The sequence below is a fragment of the Aotus nancymaae genome, unplaced genomic scaffold (assembly GCF_030222135.1).
Source record: "Aotus nancymaae isolate 86718 unplaced genomic scaffold, 86718_ANA_hifiasm-v0.15.2.pri h1tg000022l_1, whole genome shotgun sequence".
NCBI classification, from domain to species: domain Eukaryota; kingdom Metazoa; phylum Chordata; class Mammalia; order Primates; family Aotidae; genus Aotus; species Aotus nancymaae.
In genome coordinates, this window is record NW_026988435.1 from 19,660,448 (window position 1) to 19,687,620 (window position 27,173).

At 34.9% G+C, this 27,173-nt stretch overlaps 1 protein-coding gene across 2 annotated transcripts in view; it reads right to left on the reverse strand.

Annotated features, from left to right (window-relative positions):
- The window catches only part of SAMSN1 (SAM domain, SH3 domain and nuclear localization signals 1), a 162,232-nt gene that overhangs the window by 85,680 nt on the left and 49,379 nt on the right, over window positions 1-27,173 (reverse strand). Inside the window, exons 9-11 of one of the 2 annotated variants that reach the window (XM_012444765.3) lie at window positions 22,754-22,819; window positions 13,676-13,802; window positions 11,943-12,295 (exon numbers count right to left, since the gene is read on the reverse strand). In XM_012444765.3, the coding sequence (XP_012300188.2) occupies window positions 11,943-12,295; window positions 13,676-13,802; window positions 22,754-22,819 (546 nt within the window). Of the gene's footprint in view, window positions 1-11,942; window positions 12,296-13,675; window positions 13,803-19,725; window positions 21,370-22,753; window positions 22,820-27,173 lie in introns of those variants that run through there. The other variant, XM_064380046.1, reaches the window with a different exon arrangement.

Genomic DNA, 27,173 nt, shown 5'->3' on the forward strand with positions numbered 1-27,173 from the left:
CACCAATTCTTCTTTTCAATTGTACAAAGCTTTGAAAGTTATTGATTCTGCAAATGTGAAAAATTAACTTCTCAAAAAATAGCACACATAAAATGGGAAATGGCCAAAGAAACACAAAGAACATTGTTTTAACTGGAAGTTCTATCATTAACTGCTGCAGCTACTGTATTCCTGATACGTGTTTTGCAATATATTTATCACTATATGGGAATGGTTTAATCTACTCCATACAGAGAGCAGTAGGAGCTCTCAATGGCCTCAAAATATGATGGTTATTGCCACAAACAACTAATCTAAATTTCTTGCAGATGGCAGGCCTAACTTTTTTTCTAAAAGGAAATAACTCTCCTCTAAAAGTCAAATTTGTTGTTAAAACTGTGGTGTCTTTAACCACTTTTTCCCCCCAGTTTTTCGGTTGACACATTGTCATGAGTTAGAGTGGGTTGCATCAATCATTCTGGGTTCTTACAGAAAATATTTTGTGGTGGTTGACTATCACATACAAGAAACTAAGTGCCCTTTGTGGGTGACTGCACAGGTACCTCTGATTTCCTGCCAAATCATTCAGAATGCCGCAAATCCATTAAATCTCTCCACAGGGAGGAAAAATTCCCGCATTCTAGAGAGAGAATTTATGAGTTCATTTCAATCACCACAAATGAAAGCCACCCTTAATATTCATTAGAGATTTTACAGTGGCAATATGCATTATCTATTCGTATGCCCCTCTAAAAGGCCAATTTCCCTTGAAACCTTGCATGGCTCCAAGCCACTCTTTGTAGAAACAATGGCCTATGTCCAAGTGGAATCAGGGGAGGCAAATGGATGACATTTCCTTATCCATTGGTAATAATTCCACTAAGCCACTGTGGTGGCTATGAGTTTCTGAGTTTTAAAAATTAAAGGACAGATTTGGAATGTGCAGTCATGTCATTGTATCACTTCTCTGCTGTCATCTGTGACCATATGTCCTAAATTGAAAAGAGCTTTTCGGTTAGCATCACAAGAGATGACTTCTGAAACTGACATTTCTTTCATTTGGAGAAATGTATATGTCAGAGACATAATTCTATGAGCCTGAGAGCTTTTCATTAATCTCAGTCTTTCTACCACCATAGTTCAAGCCACCATCATCTTTCATCTATTTTTCCCTTCAAATCTATTTTCTTCACTGTATGTAGAGTGATCTTTCCAAAACATCAACTTAAGCCTCATACCATCAACAAATCAACAGGAAATATCAAAATAAGCCCTTGGCCTAAAAAAGTTTTTACACAGCTTCCTCACTGCTTTTGTGGTCTGACTCCTTCCCCAGACTTACCTTATCCCACATCTTGTTTTCTCTCCCAGCCATCATGAATTCTCATTCTCCTCATTTTGGGTTAGTTAACCCTTCTCTTCCATCACATTCAACCTTAATCATCTGAAAGCATTTTCTGACTGTCTGACTAGGTCAAATATGCCTATTATTGGCCTTCATAGAACCATGTAACAATCATAGCTCTTATCAAAACTGCCATTTCATGTCTATTTTTATTTATGTGATTAACTATATTTTTGTCTCTAATTAGACTATGGGGTTCACAATAGTCTGTTTCTACCCAACATTTTATTCTCCTTATCTGGCATGATGTAAATACTCAAAATAAATTGTTGAGTGAATGAATAAATCAGTTCTTGATGTTAATGCATCTTGTGCTCTGGCTAAAAAATCCTTTCTATGGGTGAGACATAGGTTTCTATTGGGGGTGGGCTTGAGGTGAGCTGCAATAAGGCCATATTTCTAATCCAATTATTCATCAGTATGGTTGTATTTAATAGCTGGGGACCATGAGATGCATAAAGATCTTACACTGAATATTCATAAGGGCTTTTAGAGAGAATTCAACCACTTGCTTTACAACTTCCCAGGAAGGAGAGGGAGCATGAATTTCTTTCCTTCATTTTTTATTCTCTTCTGAAAAAGGTGGTTATGACTGAGCGATATGACTTTGAAATAAAATATCATGAAATGCATGTGATGTGGCTTTGATAAAATATATGAGAGGGGTTTTAAAAAGCTAACATCATTTTATATATGCAAGACACTGTTCATACAGTGATAATGTGGGAGGTCAGAAAAGGGCAATGGTGATCCCAGCACATGCACACCAGCCTCATCTTTTTGTCTATATTCCCCAGTGACTCATAGACATGGGGTCACTGGAGTACCCCCAAGAAGCTAAAAGTAAACTTTCACCCTTTACTCGTTGTACACATTTCAGTGAGTTAGCTCCAGCTTTCTTATTTCCAGGGAGATAATGGGGTAAACTATATGAAATAATCTTAAAAACTACTGGAAACCAGTAATGTAAATTCAGTGCAACATTTTCTCATGTAATACAGAATTGCTCAGAATTGTTGATGGCGACATCCTAATGCAAGAACCTGTCTTTGTCACCATTGTGGCTGCACAGCCCAGGGAAATACCTGGTCTATCACAGATAGTATGCTGTTGCTTACTGAATGACAAATAATTAGAAACATATAATAATAAATTATAATTAAATGGTAATAACTTCCCTTGAAAATAATAGCTTTTCTTCATTAAGTTCCAATTAGGTGTCAGGTACAGTTAATCATGTTACATGTATTATCTAGTTCAAGTCTTACTAGAATTCCACAAAGAAATCTTTGTGTTTTCCATTTGATAGATAAGAAACTGAAAATCAGAGAAATGAGGTGACTTAACAGTTACACAGACAGTGAGTGGAGAGGCCACAACTGAAGGCCAGGCTTACTTGACTCATGGAGTTTCCACCATATGCTGCTTCTCTTTACTGCCATGGTTATTTATATATCTGCTGCACAATTTAAAGACAACTTAGTGATAGGAAAAGTCTGGACTAAGAGTTAGGAGGATTATGTTAAGCATCAGCTCTGCCATCATGTGCTGTAGGATCTCAGGTAATTCACTTCATCTTCATGCACCTCCATTTCTCTATCTGTAAAATGGCAGTAATGCTTGCCTAATTCACAGAGCTAGTATAAGAGCAAATGTGAGTTCTTCTGATATATGTGAGCTAGTATAAGAGCAAATTGTACCTCGAAGACAGGGTCTCTAATTATCAAGCAGTCAAACCCCTACCTTTAATCAGCACTTTCACATGCAAGATATTATTTTATACTGCAAATTGAGAGCTGCTGTCTCCACTTTTATAGATGAGATAAGAAAGGGTAAGTCACTAGCCTAGTCTCAAAAGTTACAAAGTCAAGATCTTTGCAGAAAACTTTGGATTCTATGTAGATATCAGCTTAAAATCCTGCTCTGCCACCTGTATAAATCAGTTATCCTCTTTGAGTTTCAGGTTTCTACCATTAAAATGGAAATAATGATACCACCTTACTGAATCATAACACAATTAAAAGAATATATAAAAGCACCTGAAATAAAGTCAAGTGCAAAGTCAATGGTGACCGTGATTATCATAGTGTGTCTGTGTGATGAAAACAAGATTTCAAAGGCATGAGCCACTCAAGGTGGCACCTACTGTGTGTGTGGTAGTGGGTGGGGTTGGAGGTGACAGTGGCAAAAGCAGATGTCTCACTCCAACCAAGCACTCTTTAAGCTGCATAGACCCTGATCTTCTGCTCCCTTCTACAGTCTTACTTAAACTTCACCCATCCATTTTTCAAAGCAGACTTTACCCTGCTGAAATAGCATTTAAAAGGATCTTTTAAAGTACGTCTTTTTTGAATGGTGAGACCTCCTGAGAATGAAAATTAAAACTGTGGTTCATGAAGTTTTTGTGGCCCTGAAGTGACCTCATATTCATAGCTGGTTCTGTCTAACATTGTTTGAGTTATGGCTGATGCATCCAGAGACCATGAGGGAGAAAGTAGATGGGATAGAGGAAGTGTAGTTGTTCAGAAACAAAACAAAACAAAATAAAACAAAACCCTAAACCTAAAACAGCTTATGTAAAGGAAAAAATAAGGTCAACAAGCATCATCTGAAAAAAAAATTGCTTTGAAAAATTAGAAATAAATCTTTATGTACAAATCTTCTTCTGCACATAGAATTTATCTTCCTCTTTGTATCCTTATGGCCCAAACTATTGAAGACAAAAAGAATCTGAAAAATCACTGACATTCTCCTCCATTCCAAAGATGAGTAGGTGGAAACCCATGGATATTAAGCAATTTGACCCAAAGAGATCCTACTATGAACAGAGCTAAGCTGACAGCTGACTCCTCTGGCTTTGAGCAATATTCCTCTGAGGGTATAACAGCCTCTGAGACGCCATCGTACACATGCAAAATATGTCTTTTCTATCATGTGCATAGCAATATTTGAATTATGAACATATTTCTTTGCAACAAAAGAAAATTTGGCAACACTTGGAACATTTGCCAAGGCTCGTTATATGTTCTAATGAACTAATTCAAATGTTCTAACATCCAGGCTTTTCTCCTGCCGGAGATTGATGTCCAGGTTTGGTGATTTGCTTGCTTCTGTTGAAGCATGCAAGAGAGGTTCTAAGTAAGAAGGACATTTAGGTCTCTCATAGCTAATGGGCATATTGGGTCCCCCTCAGATTGTCCATAGTTGTCTTCCATCTTCTATTTGAGAATCCAACGAAACAAATTCCAGCTGTCTTGGGAAAGCCAAAATGTAGTAATAATCAATTATCATGGGTCCTGTTTCATGATCATAAGAACTAATATAAATCATACACATTTTATGATTAACTTTAGCAAGATTTTACTATAAGGAGTACCAATTCAACTTTCTCCTTAATGTGATGCACTTGAGTAAACAAGTCCACAGTGAAAACATACAAAGAGAGAAAAGGAGCATAACCCCTAGGGTAATTCATGAAGGAGAGGGATTCTTGGTTTCCATAACAATTCTAGAACTAGATCACAGGACTCCTATTTTCACTTATGCATGAAGTTTGTGTAATTGGGAGAAGCCAAACATCAACCCAAATAATTTGATTTGTTTGAATGTTACATTGCTGTGCCTCAAAAGTCTAATTTAATAATATCCCTGTTTATCCTGGGCTTCTAGACTAATACTTCACATTTACAGAGAAATTACATTTTCTCATTTTATCTTTATTTTTATTGTAAAAGATTTTATTGGAAAAGACACTTAAACATTTTATGCACATTTACGATTTACTTTCTTCATATTCAACCTAAGGAATTTCCATAAACCTGACATCTTCTACTATTATATTATCTCATATTTTATGTGTTTATTCTATAAGCTCTTCTTTATCTAATAAAAAATGTGTTCTCATGTCTGGTGAGATCTTTCTTCAAGATTATTTTATATACAAGTAATACAAAGGGTTTGTCTTTTTAGTGAATTTTTACACCAAACATTGTGATTACTTATTCTTCCTTTTTACCTTTTTATTTTAATAAGAGCCCAGAAACTCTCTTGTCAACCCCTTCTCCCAACACGCACATATACTTCTAAGCTCCCAAGTTCACAGACTGGATGGCTTAGGAGGCACTTTACATGAATTTGCTAAATGAGTGAATGAATGGATAAATAAATGAATAAGCTGTTGCAGAATCTCCTATTTTTTTTCAAATTCTTCTCTTGAGTAAATGCTGATTCTCCTTCCATCAAACATTAAATTGGCCATAATTAACATTTCATCATATAAAATGGTCATAATTAATGATTTGTTCTTGCTCGCTTTAAGTTTATAAAATTATTTTTAGAATCCTGATTGTCAAGTATATTAATTTTAGTACAGACTGTAGTAAATATAGATATGTTTTGGCATTTTTCTATCACATTTTCCTATTTATTTTTTTGAAATTCTCAGTCCAGATTGCTATTTATGATGCTTTCCATTCCACAAGTGTTCCAAATATATTTGCTGAAACTTTTTACCTTTCCATCCCACTATAATTTTACTGCAAAAAAAAAAAAAAAAAAAAAAATTTAAAGCTGTTCCAACAAATAGTTTTTGACGTCTTGGAGTTGAAAAGCAGGGGTGTTAAATTATGAGGAATTATGCATTGGTAATTCAGAGTCTACATTCTTCTGGGTGGATGTGTGAGCTTTCTTCTTAGTATGTCTTATTATTTACCAGGTCCAAATAATACTACCCACCACAAATGGGAACACAGAGCACAGAGGTTTTTTGGCAGAAGCCTAACATCACTAATGAACAAAGAAAATGAGAATAGAACCTGTGAAATTTGTTTTTTCCTTTTACCTAAACCACGTGCTTCCTCACTCACTGTCTTTTTACTGATCCGCTCTAGCCTCTAGCCTTAATTCTTTTCTTGCGTATTTCTGTTCTTCAAAGTCTACGTCATGGATTCTTACTCATTCATCTACACTTTTAAACTTCACTACTATTTATCAAATAGGTAGAGAAGAAAGAAAGGCCAAAATGAGGAAATAGTATAAAGATGGAAAAATATATCATTGTGCTTGGTGAAAGGATGATACTCACTTTGCCTGTAGTAAACAGCATATAAAAAAGGCTTGGGTGCTTCTGGTTAGAGGGAAGATTAGGTGAATGAGTTTAGATCTGACCCTGTAGGTTGTGGGGAGGTGCTTAAAGGTTTGTAAGGAGAACCGACATTATTAGATTTGAGCTTCAGGATCATTAACCAGGGTAGTATTTATCAGTTAGAATAGTCAAGAAAATTAATCTGTTACATTAATTTGGTAATGCTGTGTCATGTTGATTGCAGGGGGAAGACTAGGGTCAGAGAGACTGAGGGAGATTGCCAAGGGAGAGGACAGAGTGACAAAGTGGAGGACAGGTACAAATAGCTTATCCTGATTATGTGGTCTGTCTCCCAGAGACCTCTGGTTTTCTCAAAATGTATTAAAACTCTTATACAACTTAGCAGTGAAGCTGTGTATCCCAAGAGCACTTTGCTTGTCAATAATTACATCCACTGTTGCCCATTTGAACTGAAAGATGAATTATAAAACCTTTTGCTGCTCTTCTTATTGGTTAGCATTAGCAGACCTCTTGTTCCTTAAACTGAAATGGTGGCGTAAAGAATTTTTCCATGGCCTACATGGTTTGTCACCATTGTGATGAATTCATGTAAGATTCCAAAAAGCCTTCTCATATTCACCTTATATGTGTCTAAGTACAGCCTTGTAAACATTTCTCACCTTCAGATGCTGTATATCAACTTGACTCATTTTTCTTTGATTTTTGTTATATGATTCTGTCTCTCACTATTATAATTTTCTCTCTATACGATGTTTGAATTCTTCTATAGGCAGGTCTCTGTTCTGGTTCTTTTGGGTCTTTAATTTAGCCTCTTGAAAGATCTTTGGTTAGTCACTTTTTAAAAATTTTCATACTATTTTTATAAAATGGGCTTCAAAATATTTTAGAAATTTGAGGAAAGGGATGGATATTTCTTCTTGCTTATGTCTAGATTGCATCGATTTCTTGATATTATAAAAATAATTTAGGAGAATCGCTTGAACCTGGGCAGCGGAGGTTGTGGTGAGCCGAGATCTCGCCACTGTACTCCAGCCTGGGCAACAAGAGTGAAACTCTGTATCAAAAAAAAAAAAAAAAATTAAAATTTTTTTTTTCAGAAAAATTTGTTTATCCTCATAAATCTGAAACAGTCTCCCAGGTTTTAAAAAATATATGCGTTATTTAAAAATATATCAAAGGAAGATTTTCTCTCCTTCACAGCCCACAAACTCTATGCTTTCTTACCCTCATTCCCTACCAAGCCTATGGCTCATTTTCCTCCTTTTGTTAAGATGTTCCATGCTCTTAGCTTGCAGAGCTTCATAAGTACTCTTCAGTTATTCTTCTTATAAATTGATTCAAAACACTTGGCTTCAAAGATTATTTTTGGCTACCTCCACTATTCCCTTTCTTAAGATGCATCTGAAATCCCCTGTCAACACCACTCATCTCAGATATTACAAAAGACCCTCATCCTTAGTTTTCCCTTTTCCGTTTCTCTTGTGGAGTATATCCTTTCATAAATCTGATCTCTTACCTTTCTCAGTTTATATCAATTCCATAATCACATATATTTCTTCACTCCCAGATCCCACAGACATTACAAACGACTTAACTTCATGTTAAACATCTCTGTGTGTCTCGTTTTCCTCTTGACTTCTGTGAAGAGCCCTTGACAAATAATACATTTCCCTGTCTGATTCAGTTTGTTTATAGTATCTCAACTGAATAAAACGTTCCAATCCTAACACAGACTGCTGGATGTTTTGATTTTTGAAATAAATATTACTTACTATAGATGAGTCCCAACACTATTTCATTAAACTTTTCCAATAGATATCAATAACCTTGCTTAATTAATGGGTGTTTTTGGTATGCAAAGTCACTCAGAGGAAAGAGAATGAGGACTGAGACCACTGTACAGAATTGGAATTGGTGGGTGAAAGAGGTAATGAGATTACTCAAGCTCACTCTGCTGGCAATGTCAGAACTGCATTCAATCAGTCAGCACTAGCCTTGAGAGTGGGAGCCTATAGTGGGCTTAGCAGGAAGCATACCAGGGTAAACAAGGACTTTTTCAAAGACAAGTTAATTTCAGACCACCTAAAAACTCTGATGTAATAATGGAGTCAAAGACACCATATGGGTTACGAGGTCTGGAGTTCAAGACCAGCCTGGCCAATATGGTGAAACCCCATCTCTAATAAAAATACAAAAATTAGCTGGGCGTGGTGGTGAGTGCCTATAATCCCAGCTAGGGAGGCTAAGGCAGGAGAATCGTTTGAACCCGGGAGGCAGAGGTTTCAGTGAGTCGACATCACTCCATTGCACTCCTGCCTGGGAAACAGGGCAAGACTCCATCTCAAAAGAAAAAAAAGAGAAAACGCACACACCAGAATCTACTATTTCTAACATTTCTGAAGTCAAGGAGAAACTAGTGTCCTTGTAGATTGGATTCATTTCCCATGAAATGTGGGGTTTAGACCCAGCTCCATCATATCTGCATATGTTGGCACATACATTTTTAAAAATATGACCACACTCTTACCCTTTTAAATTGCAAAAAATGTCACCTCTGACTACCTGCCATTAATAGTAAGTAACTCTCATTACAGAAGCACATCTTTTAAACCCCAACACTGCCTCTGTACGTTCTATAATATGAAAGTTAAATAACCCAAATAATAGCCCTGCAATTACTATTGAAAAAAAATCCAGTGATGCTAAAATGAAACTGGATAGTTTTCACTTGTTGTTGTTATAGAATATATGTGTAGAATACAAAAATCATAATTTGCACTCATCCGACTTCTTTCACTTTAGTGTCTCAAGTCCCGGGGTGTAAGTGGTCTCATTAAGTTTACCAAACCAATTTAACTCTAACATGCTCTTGAACCATCTCTCCAAATCCACCGAGGCTTTTCTGCCATGAATGCTGAATAGTATCATCTGAAATTCTGAGCATTCTGCAGATATGTTTGACCTTCTGCAGATAAAACTCACTCAATCGTTAAGTTATATATTAAAATAGACAAAACTACCTAAATAAAAAAGAAAAATATGACTATTGTGTATTTACCCAAATCTACACACATCCATAAACTCTCACATATACAAAATAACTGAATTTATGTATAACTGGATTTATTAGAATGAGGAAAGCTTTGGCTGTAAGAACAACTAGAAAAACAAGAAGAAATACTTTATCTGAATCTGTGGAAACACAGTCCATTGGTTTCTAAGCTCCATTTATTTAGGCAACAAGTGCAAATGCTACTCAGATATTTATTTACTTATTTAATTATTTAATTATTTCTGTTCTGCACTTTATGTCAGAAAATACTTCCTTTTTTTTTTTTTTTTTTTTTGAGACAGGGTTGTCTCACTTTGTTACCTAGGCTGGTCTGGTCTTGAACTCCTCAGATCAAATGATCCTCCCAATTTGGCCTCCCAAAGTACTGGGATTAATGGTGTGAGGCACCACACCTGGCCAATTGTTCAGATATTTCTCAAGGACCCATTACATTATAGGAACTATGGAGGATACAAAGGTAAGTTATTCATAGGGAGTATACAAATACTGAACTGCCAGCACACGTAGAGTATGGTAAGTTCCATGAGCATGAGGGCAACGTAGATATCATTTAGTTCTGTATCCAGCGCGTGATATTGTAAATAGCAAATAGTAGGTGCCACATGTGTTTCAGAAATATGTAATGAAAGAATAATGCCCTCATTTAGTATAGACGTTCGAAGGAAGGAGGGACTACTCTGTCTGGTGTTAACCAGAAAAGCTTTCTAGACGATGAAGTATTTGATCTGAGTCTAAGGGATGAAGGGATGGGTTCTAAGGGAAAGAATTCACATACCAAGAAGAGGCCATCACACAAACACAAAGAGAGGCAGGAAAGTGCGAGACAGCCTTTAGGAAAAGCAAATCATTCAATTTGGCAGTTCAGCATAGGAAATCAATAAGGAAGGCATAGTGAAGTCAGACTGATGAAATCCAGAAATGCCAAGTTAGGGAGTCCAGATTTTATTCTTGAAGAAAGCTTGGACTATTTGTGTTCAGATGCTTATAGAACAACTTAGCCACTTGCCAAGGAGTCATCAGCCTTGATCCTGCTTCTGAACCTGTCAGAGGGAGTCATCAGAAGCACATCCTAATCACATTACCAGCTACTCTCCAAGAAGCTGCTCAAAGAGAAAACCTGCAAAGTGCAACAGTCGCAGAAGAGAAGATGAAGACTAAAGAACAGGAGAGACATTTAGAAATGATTAACGTTTGTCAGTTTCATCACTTCCAAGTCTGTTATCAGACACCTGTTATATTTACCATGGTACTTCGAACACAAGTTGCTTTAGTTCTAGTTGTTGGAGACTTAATGCACAAATTTCAAAAGGTAAAAAAAGTTCCAAGAAAGAATAATCCTCTTCAGGGACCTCTAATGTGTTATAAAATGCAGCCTCTGCCTAAGGAGAGACTGATTCTTTGAGCAAAATGGTAGAGAGTAGGCTTCCTGGATACACAAAATTGTCCCATTTATTCACTTAAAACACAAATGACCAGGAGCTATAGGGAAATAAAGTTATAATACATGCCTTGGGCAACTTACAATGAAGTTAAAAAAAAAGTTTAGCACTCTTAAGTCCTAGAAAATTTATATTTGGCTTTAGCGTCTTTACTATTTCTTTACTATTTCCATTTTTTAGTTAAGAAAATTAAGATTAAAAGGTTTAAATAACTTGTCCAAGCAAGAAAAAAAGAAAAGCAAAACCAAAATCCAAATTTGTTTGACTCCAGAGAGCATACTCTTTCTCATGTACCATATAGCCTTAGAGTCTGCCCTAGTATATGGAAAACACTATATTGTAGTAGATAAAAGCAGGATCTCTAGATAAAAGCAAGACCTAGGTTGTAGGTCTTGGCTTTACCTCATTAGCTGTCTGACTTTGCACCTATTACTTTTTAGGCCTCCATTTTCTCAATTGTAAAATGAGGGGAAATAATATTTCTTAAGGTAGCCTTTCATAATGTAATTCCTTACCTGATAGAGTTGTTGTGAGATTTAAGTGAGATAATACATACAAAATGCTTAGGAGAATGGCAGGTCTAAAGAAAATGCTCATTAAAATTAGGTATTATTTTTCAGTGAAATTTCATTATAATTGCAATAATTTAGACAATTCGCTGCACATTTTCTTGATTTCAGTCAACACACAAAGTCTTCCTTTAATCAAAAAGAAATCCCTGGAAATATCTTATGCAGTCATTAATTTGTACACAATTAAATATATGAAATGTTAACATGGGCAAAAGTCACAAGCGTTTGGTTGCTTTTTGGAAAGGCAACTCTTGCTCTGGTAACTTTTCTGACACTGATACATTTGACTGATTAGCGCTTTTGCTCTATTTCTTTCCTGACAGTCAAAACCCCAGATAAGATGACACATTTCCGTAGTTTGCAAACTTACCCATGAATGTAGGAGATCCATATCTGAGCAGGAAGACTTGAGACGTGCGTGGCGAACACAAGAAGAGCAGTGGCCCCAGGGTCCAACCTCTGCTATTTGGAAATCAACACGTGTCCAGAGAGGGTTTTCAGGAAAAGCCTTCCAGTGATGCCATATGTAAGCTTCACCTTCATACCAAGCTAATTTATCTTCCAAGTTGCAATCATTTAAAGTGTTGGATGTACCCTGTGTTGCAGAAAGAGTATCCGACCTAATCTCCATTTCTTCCTTTCTGCTTGTGCTAACATTACTCATTTTCTTTTCTTGGGATTTGGTTAATTTCAAACAAGAAATCAACGTGTCATCTTCATCTTCTGAATGACAAATAAATAGGTTAAAAACTATTATCATAATTCTTTACATATAGAAATTATACTTCCCTTTAGGTAAGAAAAATAAGTGAACCACACTGGATAAACCAGGATGTCATTCAATTTTACAAAATTATTCCAGCAGCATTTCTTTAAAGAGTAAGTTATTTTGCATTATAAAAACTTTTGTTTTGTAAAAATCTGATTTTTCTGACATTTTTGAAACCATATCTATTGATTAAAGTCTCACTGGAATGAATAGAAGCCACATACAAATAGCATGCTGAAAGATATTTGAAGAAAAAAATACAATTAAAAAAAAACACCTCTTATAAGACGTTATGTTTCTATTCTTAAATATTTTTAATTTTTAAGGTCATATGTATAATAAAGAATTACAAGGAACACATGGACACAGGGAGGGGAACATCACACACCGGGACCTGACAGGGGTTGGGGGCGTTGGGGAGGGATAGCATTAGCAGAAATACCTAATGTAGATGACAGGGTGATGGATGCAGCCAACCACCATGGCACATGTATACCAATGTAACAAACCTGCACATTCTGCACATGTACCCCAGAACTTATAAGTATAATAATAATAAAAGAAGAATTATAAGGAAACAAATAAAATTATTTGCCTTACTTAAATGAATAAAATTTCAGTGGGTATGGAATGAAATCCTACTGACATTCTGAAATTGTTTATTTTAATATCAACCTGCCAAGAAATTTATGCATGCAGTGTGTCTCATGGTGAAATCGTTTTTAAAAAGCAAGAACAAAACCAAAAAGGCATATCAGTAATGCTATAAAGTTCATTTGTGAGACCTATATGTACACAATGTGGCAAAGAGTCTGATGAAATTTCTAGTAATATAAAAAACAGTTACAGAAAATAGAAATATATATCACCCAGAGTCAATTGCTCTATGTCATGGAATCCCTTTAAATCCAAATGTTTAATGGGTATTTTTAAAAGATTTTGATTAATTGAAACATGCTATTATGAATAAATAAATGCAAATCAAAGTTGCATGCCATGGACATACCAATTTGCTGGGTTTACATCGAAATTCAAATATATGGTTTTCTATGGCTAAGGAATGGGAACAGCAGACACTGCTGAGCTTCCTCCATTGCTCTCTCTCACTCTGTCTCTGAGCCTGGTCTCGAAGGGAAGGAGAAATGGGGTGTGACATAAATGTGGGGTAAAATTCAGGACTAGATGGGGATGTCTGCTTCAAAATAACTTGGCAATAAAGAAATACTCGATGTTTAATGATTATCTTAAGACCCTATCAAAATGGGCTCCATTAATATATGCTTCTTTAGTTCTCCCTCAAAGGAATTTTAACAGCTTATTGAGCTTTTACTCACGGAGGTTTATTAATGTCGGTTTCACCTCATCCAGACTCTGCACTCTGGCTTTCTTGGTCCAAACCAGTTTCTGCAGTCGCTTTAGTGTCCCCATTGATTCCACTGGGTCACCGCCCGATTTTACAGCCTAGCACAAACATAGCTCAAGGTAAAGACAAATTATTCTTCACAAAAGATTAAATATAAAATATGTTGAGATCATAAATGTGGAAAAGTTAATAATGTGACCTTAAAACCTGAAGCCTGAGTCAATTTAAGCAATAACTTTAAAGCACATCACACTTTTTTGGGTTCAAAATTGTAAAATTTGTTAGAACTGGCCAGTCATACTAAAGCAGAGTGGTTTTACCAATTTTTTTTTTACTTCAAAATACAGCAAAATGGATTGAACTCAGACATATCTATAAATGACTCACTCCTACCCACTGTGAAATAGTGGAAAGATATTTGCAGTGTAATATAGATGGAACAAGAGGTTCAACATTGCTATTTGCTAGTATTGGAACAGACTGATAGTATGCAAAGTCTAACTGCTAATATTAGATAAAGCAGAATTTAAGTTGTCTTCATTTTCTTTTTGGAAATTTGTGGGCGAACAGCATTTGTTTCAAGTATGAAAAATTTTCAAATACTATACTTTAAAAAAATAGCCTCTTGCTTTCTAAAAGATATGCACAAAATGATACAAAGGATAGCCACAGTATGCCACATTATGTTTTAATATATGAGAATCCCTTGTTTATTATGACAAAATATGGATAAATTACAATTAACATTTCATTAATGACTCTTGTTTTCTTTAAAAGATTCAGGAATGTTTTCCACTAATTCAGTGTTGATGAATTAGTATTTCTACAGCCTTTACTTATTATCTTAAGGACAGTTCCTCTTAAGGATTTCAAAATACTTTAGAAATTAACATTTTATGTGCCAAGTTTTATATGAACTGATAAAATCATTGTGTTCTGTTGAATTCACAGGTGTGATGTAATACATATAGGAATACCTCTTCATCCAGAAAGTTCTGGACTCAGAAATATTTCTCCACCTGCTTTTGTCTCATTCTTTCTATTGAACAGCTGACAAACGACATCTACAAAGACACTGCAATTTTCAAAAGGTGAATATTTGCTTCCTCATTAAGGTTTGAATGAGCCATATTTATAACAATGCTTTCCAATCCTTTGAAAGAGACTATAAGACCAAATAAATGTTTAGGAGTAAAGAATATCTGACATGCAACATTTCTAATCTTTATACTCAGCTGTTATTTTTAGTCTTTAAGAATGACTTTGGACAACCAGTATAAACTTGATGTTCTGTCTCTGCAAAATAGCACTTATGTAGGAAATGTGACATTTTTGTCAGAGCAAGCTATACCTTTTTGCATTAAATAAATGAGAAAATATTGAAATCATTTTAATCTTTCAGAAAGGACTGTGATGAGATATTCTTAGATATGCAAAATCTTTCCTCTCTTTCCAAAGGCCATGCTTTGTTCAACAGAATTTCTATTGCTGTTTATATTTTGTATTATTTCTCAGTGTTTCTTTTAGTGCTTTCTGAGTTACTTGGTTTTATAGACTCTTTACAACTGTGGAAGAGCCAGTTTCTACTCTTCAGACCCTTCCGGAAATCATAAGATGACATTGCACAACCATTTTTTTTCTTTGCTGTACTTCTTTTCTGATGGCAACTTCTTCTTATTACAGCCAATGCATAATTGCTCCATTGAAACACTCGCAACAAAAATTGTCTTCTCTTCTCCCTTTGCGAAAAAGATTTTCACTTAATGTGGGAAAGGTATTATATACCAGGGAAACTGAACTTTCTATAAATGATTTTCCCCAAGAGGAACTAAAGCATTTAGAAGGTATCTGAATTCAGTTAAGTAAGATCTCATGGCCTAGAGGTTTTAAAACAAACTGGCCTTTCATTATTTTTTTCACACTCTATTATAGCCTTTTTAAAGCACAATATTGTTAATTTTTGTATCTCTACTCACTTTGAGTTACTAGACATCAGTCTACTGCATTTTATTTATTTTTTAAAATCCTATGTGCCTAGGATTGTGCATGGCTTAATAAATATGTACTGAATGTAAATACAATCCTAACTTTATACATATACATATATTTTATATACCAAATGGAGTATTTATAGTACATTTTTAATACCAGTAACGTTACTTTTTAATAGCAAAGTACTTCTGGACAATCTCCTCTTGTTAATAGGTACTATATATCTAAGGGATGAAATTTAGCATTAATATTATTACAAAAGAAACAGAATAATTAAAACTATGTATTAAAAAGAAATCCTCTAAAATATTTTCCAAATAATAACCCTATTTATCTCAATTCTCTTATATGTTACCTACATATTTGTACTGAATGTGATTAAGTTTTATAGTAACATGCCTTTTAAATTCTAAATGTGTTCTAAGAAGATTGACCCATAAATTAAACCTAGCATTTAGCAAATCAATAAACTTTTATTGAGCAGCTACTCTGTGCCATGCACTGTCTCACATTCTGGGGATATGGCATTTAGGAAGTAAAAGGAGACCACTGTTTTTATCAAGTCTAATTCTAGAGGGAGGTGACATGATAAACATATAAACAAGTATAAACATAAGAATGTGACATAGACATGTTATATTAATAATTAACAGGGTGATTGAGTGAGGATGCAAAAGGGGGGTTTATTCATTTACTAATCAGGAGGAACTTCACTAAAGATATTATAACTGAGGCCTGAATGATGAGAAGGAATCAGATACGTAAAGATTTATAGATGGGTTAGAATTCAGCAGATGGTCAGAAAGAATATTTCACCTGAGACTTAAGTAAGAGAAAATGTCAGCCAGGCAAATAGCAGAGAGTAGAGAAGTCTTGGAACACAATACAGTTTTCAAAGGTTCTAAAGCTGGAATTCCTGGAATATGCTTAGTACGTGACCATGAAGAGAAAGAAAGGAATAGTATCAAGAGGTGAGCTGAGAGAATAACAGAGATCCTTCCAGGAAACTTGTAGGGCACGTTGAAGAATATGGAATATCTAATTAGAGGATGATACAATTTGGTTTACAGTTTTGTTCTTCTGTATCTACTGAATTTTGATTTTTCATTTCAATGGACTCTTCCCAATAGCATTCAAACGTGCTCTGTGTCATTCATATTTCTTCACCATCTTTTATTCACTTTTTCCATTCTTTTTTCCTAGGCATTTGTCTCAAAATGTTAACTATTTATGCTTCCTGTAATTTAATTCTATTAACTTCTCATCCTTTCATCTCTGCCATTTACTTTAAATTGTCCTTGTGGTCCATTCTAAAACTCCTTTACTACATGATATTCAGCAATGTTGACCACAGCAACCTTCTGGAAACACTCCCTTTTCTTGGCTTCTGTGACACCATGTTCCTCTGATTTTCCTTTTGCCTTTTATGACTCTTCTTTCTATAACTCCTATATACTGACACCTTCCTTTTCTTAACATTAAATTTTGAAATTACTTAAGGATTAACCCTGAGCTTTTATCTGATATCACCATCATTCTCTTCTCATGTGCATTCATGCACACATACCAATTTTAACACCACTTATATGCTAACGACTCCTAATTTCTTTCTTTCTCTAGGCCTCTCTGCAGAGCTTCAGACTGACATATCCAACTATGTATTTAAAACAATTTTTAAGCACAATCAGTACTGACCTCTAGACCTGTGCCCCAAATATGATGCTCATACAGTCTTCTTCAACTCAGGGAAGGCCATCTTCATCCACCCAGTGCTCATTCTGTAATGAAGAGTTTGGTCTATTCTATCACCAAAATGTATTTTAAATGTTTCTTTTTCTCCATCTCTATTGTTACCAATCTAATTTAATTTTCTTTCATTGAAACTATTGTCAAGTCTCTAACTGTTTTTTTTTTTCACTTTTGTCTTTCTAATTCATAGTCTTCTTTGAAAGATGTAAATTTCCAATAAAATGGTAATCATATATGTGTAAATGTAATTTTTCATATGTATATATTTAACATGTATATACTATATATTTCATATATTTATGTCTATAAATGTAAATATCTTTTATTTCATTTTGGTCATTCTTCCTTAAATAATATAAAAATTTTGTTAGAAGTACTTGGTTAAATATATTTCATTTTCTGACACTTCGCTTCTATATTAAGATTAGAGAATAATTTTTAGAAGATAGCATCAATGAATTATTGAAACAGATTAGTCCTACAATCATATTTTATGAGCTGGGATGGAAATTATTAGACAACTAGTCTACCAGACTATATAAAAAATGAGAAAACTCAGAGAAGTTAAGTGGCTTACTCAAGGAAAGATAATCTATTAATAATAGAGTTGGGATGGGAATCAAGTATCCTGACTTTTAAGCCAATGTTTTTTCTTACAGTGACTTTAAAGGCCAGCATAATTACTAGTTATCTAGTATTGACAGTCAAATTAAGACCAATCAAATTCAGGGAATTGATTTGGAGGTTAAATATGGTTTTCCAAGACACAGAATAAGTATCAGGTAGGCACTTTCAGATTGGTAGGCCTATCCTCTTAAATATAAATAATTAAGAAGGAAATCTATAAATATATGTGTTTGTATGTATGCATATGCATACATGTATTTGCTGGAAAGGCATTTACATCTTTTAAATCTCTCCTGATATTATCACTTCCTTTTACAGAAGGAAAATTTAGGCTTATACAGACTAAAACCAGATTGCCCATCTGTCTGAATTATGCTCTCTTTACTCCACTAATGAAAAGGAAGCTGAATAACATGTCAGACTTGAATGAAGTAAAAAACAAAACAAAATAAAAAACCCTTTGTTCTTGCTTTTGTTCTTAATTCCTGATTTAGAAAAATTTTCTTCTCTAGTGCCATCTTTAACAAGTATTCAGATAACAAATCCTAGTAATTTGATGTCTATTTCATATAATTTCTTCAACAGGAGAAATGGAGATTTTCAAAAATTAATATTTTGGTTTATTTTTAAAGAAAGCTGTAATGGAAACTGAAACTTCAGGTAGTTTCCTATGTTTTGCATTGACAATTTTCTCTAAGTTTCCTGGTCTTATGACTCTTTGTTTCATTATTAAAACTGTGCCAATGCTTAGGTCTTAGAAATTTTTTAATGCTCACATAAATTAAATGAAAAATCAGATTGTAAATTTGTATTAAAACTATAAACACCACTATATGTGGTCTTTTCCTTTCTTTATATACTCTACAGTTCTTAGTTTTCTACAATGAAGATGTATTAGTTCTGTAATTAGTATAATTGGGAGAAATTTTTTTTATTTGTTTTTTTAAAACACAGGGTCTTGGTCTTGCTCTGTCCTCCAGGCTGGTGGCTGGTATGCAATTGCATGATAAGAGCTCACTGTAGCCTTGAACTCCTGAACTCAAGTTATCCTTCTATCTCAGCCTCCCAAAGTTCTGGGACTACAGGCATGCACCATCATACCTGGAATTATTTTTATTTATTTATTTATTTATTTTTGTAGAGATGAGGTCTTGCTCTATTGGCCAGGCTGGTCTTGAACTCCTGGCCTTAACCTCCCACTTCAGCCTCCCAAAGTGCTGTGATTACAGGTGTGAGCCACCACATGTGGTGAGAAATTCCATAAACTACAAAATGTATTGAGAAGGCAGATTTCAAAAATTCAATTTGTCCCTGCTAAGAAGGACACAAGTATTCAGTTTTTCTACAGGGAATTTGTTCTTAGTCACTTGAAAGGGAAGGTGCCTAGAGACTGGAAGGAGAGAGCTACTTTCATGGTAAAAACAAAACAAAGAAAAGGTTTTAAATGTTGAATTCTTAAACCCCTAAATCTATATCTTTATTCCCTCCTATATAAAAGTGACTAGTCTCTATTCATCACCTAAAACATACTCTAAAAAGATAATTTGTAAGGTCACAATGATCAATAAACGTTTAGAAACTCAATGGATAGTAATAAAACCAATGGGATTATGAACTAGAATTGATCAATGCAAACACATGAAAACAAATACATTTCACTTCACAGGTTTATTTTACTGCTTTCTTGGAACTATAATTAATTAAAAAGATAATTTTTTATGCAAATAAAATATTGATTGAAGAAATAATTACAGTTGGTGGGAAAACTGCCATGTTGATATTAGATATTCATATATAATTATAATTTTAAAAATTATTATTTTTCAGTGATAGAAACTGAACTTAAACTAAGATTAGATAAGTACTTAAAATAAAGCTAGGCAAAATGTAAAAAGTAATAGAATGAGTAATTGAATGATTAGCTAGTGAAATCAAATATACTCTCCTAGAAGGCCTATAACACATTGACTTATTCATTTATCACATATTTGCTGATCACTTAATCTATGGGGGATAGAAGAATGAAGCATTGTGTCTGCTTGTGATGCACATTGCCTAATATGAGTACTAAGAAAAATAGTCATATGTTTCTCTTCCTATCCCCCTCACTGGAAGGTGACCTCTTTGGGTTCTAGTACTGTTTTGTACGTATCAATTGCTAGAATCAGTATAGTCAATATATATATATATATTCAAACTGAACGGCTGGCCAAAAATACATCTGGAAAAAAAAAAGTTGATGTGTGTCATATAAGAACTACAAATAAAATTCAAGGATTATTATAGGAGAGAAAGACTGCATAAGGTGAGAGCAGGGAGGGGAAATGTGCTTGGCTAGAGGATTAGCAGGTATTTAAGAAGCTAAGCGGTATAATTTAGGATGTCTAATCAAGCCATTTACGTAATAGTCTTATCCCACCATATAAACACTAAAATCCTTTCAAGTCCTAATAAAATCTTCTAGCTCCTCCTTCCTCTCAAGCAGATTTTGAGATGCATAATTCTGGTCTTGGAATAATCATGTGCCCTCTGAGAACACAGTAAAAAAGGAAAGGAGTCTTTCAGAAGCCACATGGGCCCAATTTTCCATAGTAAAATGAAGCGGCAATGTCATGGCCAGTTCTTCACTTCTGCAGGGGAAGCCAAGACTGCTCTTTGCTCACTGACATAAAGCTTAGGGTCAGTCTTTGAATGTGAAGACACTACCAAACTAGGTGGGAGTTGCCAGGATTACACAAACCAGAGTTGCAATTGAGGGTTGTGTTGATTTAAGGGAAAAGGCCCACATCTTTCCTACTTCCTGCGTAATATCCTCTGCTCTGAAATTTTGAAGAAGTTTCTAAAACTGCTCATAAGAGCATTTCTCTTTTTGGGTACACCTCCTAGCTGACCAAAAAATGTGAACAATAGGAAATGTAAGAGCCAGTATGCAAATTAATCAACTTATATTAAGTGTCTATTGGATTTTTAGCAAGAAGAGGAGCTATGGATGGAAAATTACACAGTAAAATAACAACTTTTTAATTTAGGATTTATAATTTAATAAACACAAAAAATGTCAAGCCAACCTGAAGTAAGAACCTGCCCTTGTGTGTAGACAAATGATGGTTTTGCTTTGAAAATCTGCTTTGTGACTAGCCATGTGAATTTGAGTGAGCCACTTCACCTTTCTGCACTTCAACCCTTCATCTGTAAAATCTAGAATTGGATCAGAGGAATTCATTGTTATTCCAATATCCTTGGGGATATTTGGCTAGATAAGTATCTCCTTTTGTTGCTTTACATAAATTCTTGAACCTTAAGAAAATATCAATGAAAAAGTGGGAATGAGCTACTGTTAATCAGATTATCAGAGTCTGTAGAAATATTCTCTAGTCCAAGAGTTTACTTTACAAATGAGGAAACTGAGATGCAGAAATGTGAATTGAGTGGCCTAAGAGCACAGTCGGTGGTAGATCCAGGTCCCACGATCTAGTTCTCTTACTTCTGTTTCTGATTAAGGCATTTCATAGTCCTCCCAAATGTATAGCTTTATTTTCATCTGAAAGTCCTTTTAGCATTTATTGAGATTCATTTGTTTGTTTCCTATAGCTCTTTGGTATTTAACTCGTCATTACAAATTCAGACAGCATGAGAAATAGCAAGGGCAAAGCTCAATAATTTGTTTTAGGAAACAGAAGTAATATTTAAACTGTACCTAATGGTCACCTCTTCCTCCTACCTGGAACAATTTAGACATCTCTTAGAACAAAAAAAGAAAAAAAAACTAGAGTTGAAAAGAAACTGTTATCAAAACTTAGATGTTAATAGCATGTTAATAATAATGGGGAAGAGAGAGCTATAAAGACATTAAAACTTTTGTATTCATACCTACGTAAAGAAACGTGATTTACCAAAAGTAGTTATTTGTCACAAAATTACTATTACATTTTGGGAAGCAATAGTCAAATAAGTTGCATATATTAGCTTATAGTGTTACCAAACCATCTAGAATAAGAATTACAAATAGGAATTATAGTTGATTCATATCTATAATGCTATAATACCTGTCGATGTATGCGAATACCTTGGAAATTTGCCAGACCTTCTAAAACATGTTCTTTCTATGAACCTCTGTTTAGCAATATCTCAACAAGAAGAGGAAGGCAGTTGATGTGATTTTAATATCATAAGGGGGAGCAGGCACAGAGAGATACTTTTTAAAAAACAGTTTTATAATATTTCATTCTATGGACCATAATCCAATGGTCCATAATCCAATTAATTAATTGATTCCTGTTGTCACACACTCATGCTGTTTCCAAGTTCTCTTTTTTAGCAACGCTACAATGATGTACACTTCTCCCAGAAACGTGAAATAGCACCGATTTCTCCCCAAATCAGAAGATATACTTTTTAACATTATACACTTTTTCCTATCTCAGGAAAAAATGCTACATTTTAGAGAAAAATTTTTATATAACCTATCCTTCTTTGAAGGAAATGTTTTATACTCCTTTTAGATCAGAAAACCATTCAATAAGGATAAACCTCTTTTTACATTCTTTAGAAACACTTCCATGTGGCAGCTAAAAACAAATGCAATAAAGAACTATAGAAAGCAGTGCTTGTGGCATTAAAATGATTGGAAAAGAGATGGAAAATCCACTTAAATAGTTATATCTGGAGAGAAATATCTCACCATTTCATCAAGAGTAGGCTCAACATGTCTTTGATAGTGAAATGGACTCCAACATTCAGAGGTAACCTTAGAAATTAGAAAAGGAAAAAGAGACAACTCATGTTAACATTCTTTAAAAAACAAAACCAAAAAACTCCACAAAGCTGCCAAACTAATTGGGAAAGGATTCATTGTTTTAATTAGAAATAATTTTCTTGTTATCAAGCACACTGATTAGTTTCATTAGTGACTTCATCTGTATATACATACATATAAAGACAAATATGGAATATATATGCATATGTATATGTAGTATACACATTTTATATTCATATATGTGTCTGTGTGATATGTATGTGTGTCTGTATGTATTAGATTTACTCCTCAGCCCTCACATAGTGCACTCCCAATCCATCATCTCACATCTAGAAGGGTTGGTGGAAAGAGAGGATCTGGAATGTTTTATGAAGCAGCCCACTGTCATCCCTTAGTGCTCTACATTATTAGGTACCTAATGAGCATCCATTTTAGAAACTCTGATTGAGTTTAAACTTAAATCAAATATACATTTGGGGTTGGGTAATATCTCGAGTCATAGTGTGGGATATCTTTTATTACATTTGGTTATCTATCCGTGTAAGCTTCTTACTGCCAACTTCTGCACCTTTTTAAAACTTTACATACCTGGTATCAAACAATTTCTACATGGGGCACTTCAAGACTGCAGCAAAGGGCATTTGATGGAGTCTCTAACAGGTGATAAAACAGTGGTGTGGTCTGAATATTTGTGTTGCCCCCAAATTCATATGTTGGAACGTAATACACAATGTGATAGCGTATTAGTCCATTTTCACATTGCTGTAAGGAAATACCGAAGACTGGGTAATTTACAAAGAAAAGAAGTTTAATTTGCACACAGTTCTACCGGCTGTACAAGAAGCACAGTGATTTCTGCTTTGGGGGAGGCCTCAGGAAGTCTCCAGTCATAGTGGAAGGCAAAGGGGGAGCAGGTATTCCTACATGTCGGGAGCAGGAGCAAATGAGTGGAGGGGGAGGTGCTACACACTTTTGAACAACCAGATCTCATGAGAACTCACTCATGATCTGAGCACCTTCATAATCCCATGATCTAACCACCTTCTACCAGGCCTCACCTCCAACACTGGAAATCACAATTCAACAGGAGATTTGGGCAGGAACACTTATCCAAACGATATCAGATAGTATTAAGAGGTGGGACTTTTGGGGAAGTAACTAAGTCATGAGGGCAAGGAATTAGAGCCCTTATAAAAGAGGTTGAGGGGAGCTGCCTTGCCCCCTTTTTGAAGCAGACACTGAATCTGTTGCTGCCTTTTCTTGGACTTCTCAGCCTCTGGAGCTGTGAGAAATACATTTCTGTTGTTTACAAAGTACCCAGTTTAAGGTATTTTGCTATAGCTGCCAGAAAGAACTAAGACAAAGATGATTTCAAATTTCATCCTGAGGGGAGTCTGCAGTGAGATTAAGAGAAATTTAGAGACAGGAAAATATGAATATTCATTAAAGATCTTCTGGGAGTAGTATACATATGCTCCTTTATTTAATATTTATGACAATCGCAAGAAGTTATATCACTATTTTACACATAAGGAAATTGAAGCACAGAGAGTTTAAACAATCAGTTTAAAGTCAGAGTTTTTACTTATATAAAGTTAAAGCAAGTTTGGTTTCCATAAAGTCCAAACCTCAGCAGAATTCTGGAGTTCTAGCTCACAAAATATAGCCCAAGAACAAGAGGTTTGAAGCAGAAAACTGACAGAGTAGCTGAAGTGACTGAAACAAATACTAAGTGACTGGATTTTGTTTTTGCCACTGTGTGTAAACTGTGGGTCCTTAAACGACTAAGCCCACAGGTTCAGGTTTGTTAACATTTTAAGGATGCTGCCTAGTACCCAGGGCTTGACACAGTACATAAGAATGCATTTACTAGCCATTTCCTGGGTTGCATAATTCTTTTTTAAAAATGAATGGGAATGATGCTAAGTAAGTCCTCTAAACCTTTTAGGTGATCAAAAAGGAAAATACCCATACATATGTAGAGTTCATTCTTACAAATCATTTGTTAGAATCAGACATTTCCTCTTCTTTAAATAAAAGTTAAAATGTAGAGTTGCTTAAACTCTCTTCCTTTCTTTAAAAGTGAAAGTACATTTATCACAGAAGCAGTATAACTTTGGATAAGGAAATGAGAAAATCCAATATGATCTTAATTTTATTTCAGCAGAAATAAAAGATTTGGATTCCATGTTAACATCCTATGTTTCTTTAACAACAACTGAAGCCACTCTTCAAAGTCTTCTACTGTTAAAGAAAGGAGATTAGATTGTTTCTCAAGATAACAAAATACAGACCTATATTATTTCTACCTGCAAAATAAGTTATAATCATGGACTTTGGAAGTAGAAAACTTCTCTGTCTATAACCTCAAAATAGTATTAGGTAGTTCTAATGGTTTTAAAATACACTCACAAATTCTTTTACACTGAAGAGGTCTTCAGAACGTAGATCATAATACTGCTCCCTACCCTTAATGTGAGATGGATGTAATGAGTTGCTTCTAAGAAATAGAATAAAATAGAAGTAATGATGTTTAACCTTTGAAATTAGGTCTTAAAAGGAATTGTGGCCTCTTCTTGTTCAGTGTTTTAGATACTCACTCTGGAGAAACCAAATGCCATTCTATGAAGAAATTCAGCCTCATGGATAGACCAACATGGCAAAGGACCTATCCCTGTAGTCAACTCCCATAAAAACACTGAAATCACTGTCTACAGCCATGAGAGGGAGTTAGAAACAAACCCTACAGCCCCAGTCAAGCTTTCAGATAACACCTTGATTATAATCACAGAAAGACTCTAAGCTAGAAATGCCCAGCTTAGAGTCTCTCTAAGAGACTCCCCAACTTCTGACCCACAGAAACTGAAATAATTTTTTTTGTTTGTTTTAGGCCCCTAAATTCGGGGGCAATTTGTTATGCATCAATAGAGATCTGATACAAGAGTTAGTCATATAATTGTTAAGAAAGTACTTAAAATAAGAAACATTGATCAATATATAATATCACTATTTCGTCATAATATTATCACATCGTACATAAAGATTATCATTTGGTTGACACTGGCAGGCACTATTGAGCAATCTGTCACTTTGGATTCTTTTTTTTGTTTCCACCTTTCAGTTTTTGTTCACACTTTTGTTTAGAACTGCCTCAAATTGGTCTGATAAAACCTAATGAAAGACCTGTGTCTCCTGCTTGTTAATATATCACAGCATAAGCTTAGATTATTTCTCCAGCAACCCAGTGTTGTGACCTCAGTTAAGCTCATGAAAGATTGGTGTCATTTTGTCCAGTTTACACACATATCCCCAAAATGGTGTGCTATGTTAGATATAGTTTTAAGTCTGTATATAAGCAATGGGATGTGTGTAACCAATATTTTATTTGTCAGTAATCCAATTTTCATCCTAAGGACTAAATGACTAACTCTAAATGCTGGTTACACTACATGTGAACCTAAGGAGGCTGGTCTAGTTTGTACAATAAGAGGTGAGTCTAGACACTGTTTAACTCTGTGGACATAGTTGTCTGATTGCTTAAGTAGAGCAGAGTTTAGCATTACCAAAAGTGACTATATTAAAAATAAGTTATCAGGAATGTATTCAGCTTTGAGGAACAGAAAAACCAACAGTAGTGGCTTGAACAAGTATCGGGCTTATGTTTCTGTAAAATAGAAGTGCAGACATAGGCTTTCCAACCCGGGTACAGCTTCTCAAGGATGTCCTCAGTGAATTAGGCTCTATGCATGTGCCTGCTCCACTGTCCTTCATGTGTGCCTTTGTCTCATGGCTGGAAGACAGCTACTGAGTTACCAAGTATCACATCCAGCTCCAGGCAGAAAAGAGAGAAAAAGACAAAGCTTTATCTTCATGAGACTCTGCTTTTTTTTTCCAGAAAAGGAAGTCCTCCTCAGGAATTTCTGACTATATTTCATTGGCCACAACTGGATTCCATGGCCACCCCTAACTACTGGGAGGCTGAGAATTCAAATGATGAACCTTGCAGTCTCCATAGTGAAGGACATCAAGAAAGAAATGGATTGGTGTAGAATGATTTAACTCTTAATACTTTAATAGCTGCCATAGAAGGAACCTCAAGGTTGAGGGGATGTTATGTATATGTCTATACATAGATACATAAGTATTTTTTATTAATTAATTCAATTAGCAACATTTTTTCTCACTTAAGGAGCTCAGAAAGCAAACGTTTTAGTTCAGTCCTGGGTAGAGGTGCTTGACAGTGCTTAATATCACCAGCACTGAAGGTAATAAATGTTATCTCTCTTTTCTATCATGAATATGAATGATACTCTGAAGGCTGAATGCAACCTAAGAATTTACGTGA